Source organism: Mesitornis unicolor, unplaced genomic scaffold (assembly GCF_000695765.1).
Source record: "Mesitornis unicolor isolate BGI_N332 unplaced genomic scaffold, ASM69576v1 scaffold28289, whole genome shotgun sequence".
Taxonomy (NCBI): domain Eukaryota; kingdom Metazoa; phylum Chordata; class Aves; order Mesitornithiformes; family Mesitornithidae; genus Mesitornis; species Mesitornis unicolor.
In genome coordinates this window covers 1-1,587 of record NW_010207002.1, presented here as the reverse complement: position 1 = coordinate 1,587, position 1,587 = coordinate 1, and the positions used below count along the sequence as shown (strand labels likewise).

At 58.2% G+C, this 1,587-nt stretch overlaps 1 protein-coding gene across 1 annotated transcript in view; it reads left to right on the top strand.

The window, feature by feature from the left end:
• Window positions 1-152, top strand: part of LOC104546570 (extracellular serine/threonine protein kinase FAM20C-like) — a 5,661-nt gene extending 5,509 nt beyond the window's left edge. Inside the window, exon 10 of the mRNA XM_010191989.1 lies at window positions 2-152. Coding sequence (XP_010190291.1) covers window positions 2-152 — 151 coding nt within the window. The remainder of the gene's footprint in view (window position 1) is intronic.
• Window positions 153-1,587: the final 1,435 nt, after the last annotated feature.

Here is a 1,587-nt window from a genome sequence, read left to right as displayed (position 1 = left end):
CCCCCGACCCCCTGGCCCCCATCCTGGCCGAGCCCCACCTGCAGGCACTGGACCGTCGCTTGGGGAAGGTGCTGGCGATGGTGGGACGCTGCCTGGCTGGGGTGGCCCGCCTGGACAAGGTGCTGGTGGACGATATGGGGTCACGGGTGTGATGGGGGACTTGGTACCCCGCTGGGTTGGGGTGTGTTGGTGCACTGCCAAGGACAATATGGAGACTGGTGCGCAGCTCTGACCTTGTGTAACATTGGCTTTTGGCGGCGCTGGAGCCAGCAACGTGGTGCACCAGGGAAGAGGCTGTAAGGATAGCTGGGATGGGGAGGGTATTTAAATAAAAAGGTTGGTCTGGTGGAGAAGACACGAGCTGAGATCTCCCCCACCAGGGCTGCTTTCCCAGCCCAGGCCTGTCCTTGCATGCCTGGACGTGTCGCTTCAGCCCTCCAAAGCCTTTTAGGAAAGGGTATGGGTTTCTCCTGCCTTTCCCAAGCAAGAGCTGCCAAACTCAAGCAGTTGGCAAGCTCCTTCTGCCCCCCTCAACAATGCCCAACATTGCCCCCTGCAATGACCCCCAAAAAGAGAGCTGAGGCTCCCCACTGCCAGTGTGGGGAAACTGAGGCACAGCTCCCAGCCACTCACCACTTATCCCTGCCCTGCTCTTGCCATGCCCACCCAAAAAACCCCACAGCTCCAGCATCATCATCTCTGCTGCAGCACTCTGCAAGTGGGTACAAGCCCTGCTCACCCCCCCAAAGTCTTCCTCCTAAATCCCCCAGGAACTCCCTCCCTGCCCCAAAAGTGGCTCTTGGGACAGATTGACCCAGGGCCATGCACCCTATTTAGTGCCCAGTGGCTCAGCACCCAGCTTATCCCCTGAGCCTCCTGGGGGGTTAATCCACAGCACGGTTACGTCAGCTGGGCAGGTGCCAACACTGGTGTCCCCAGGACGGGACACAGGGTTGGCATTGGCATGGACAGAGATAAAGGTGCCACCGCAGAGGAGAGATGTCCTCTGGCCCGGCCGGTCACCCGTGGAGTGATGGAAATCTGCAGGAAAGGGTGAAAAAGGGTGGCTGGCACAGTGGGAGACGGAGGTGCCCTGGAAAAACCAGGCAGAGATTTAGGCTGGAACAAAAACATGGGCTTGAAAGGGGGAACAAAAAAGAGACAAAGAGGATCTGTCCGTGTTACACAACGGGGTCGGGGACTCTGAATCGGGGTTTGTTGCGGTGCACACCCCCGACGTCCTCCTGCTGCTGCCCTGGCCTGTGCACCAAAACCCAGCACCCAGAGGAAAAGGTTTTGGGGCTGTTTTGCAACAGGTTACTCCTTTTCTGCCAGCCTCATGTTTCTTAACTCTTCCTATAAATGCATTTTGCCACCGTATGTGGGGCCGTTCCCACCCAGTGCCCCATGGAAGCCACTCCAAAACCGTGTCAGGACACAGGTGGCTGGTTCCCCTCCCTCACCAACTCTCCCCCAGGCAAATCATTTTGCGAGGCGCCATCAGATTTAGAAACCGGGGTGTGGGAGGGTGGCTGTTTTTCTCAGCGAGTTTGCACAAGGTCCTGGCTGCGCTGTTGCGCATTCAAG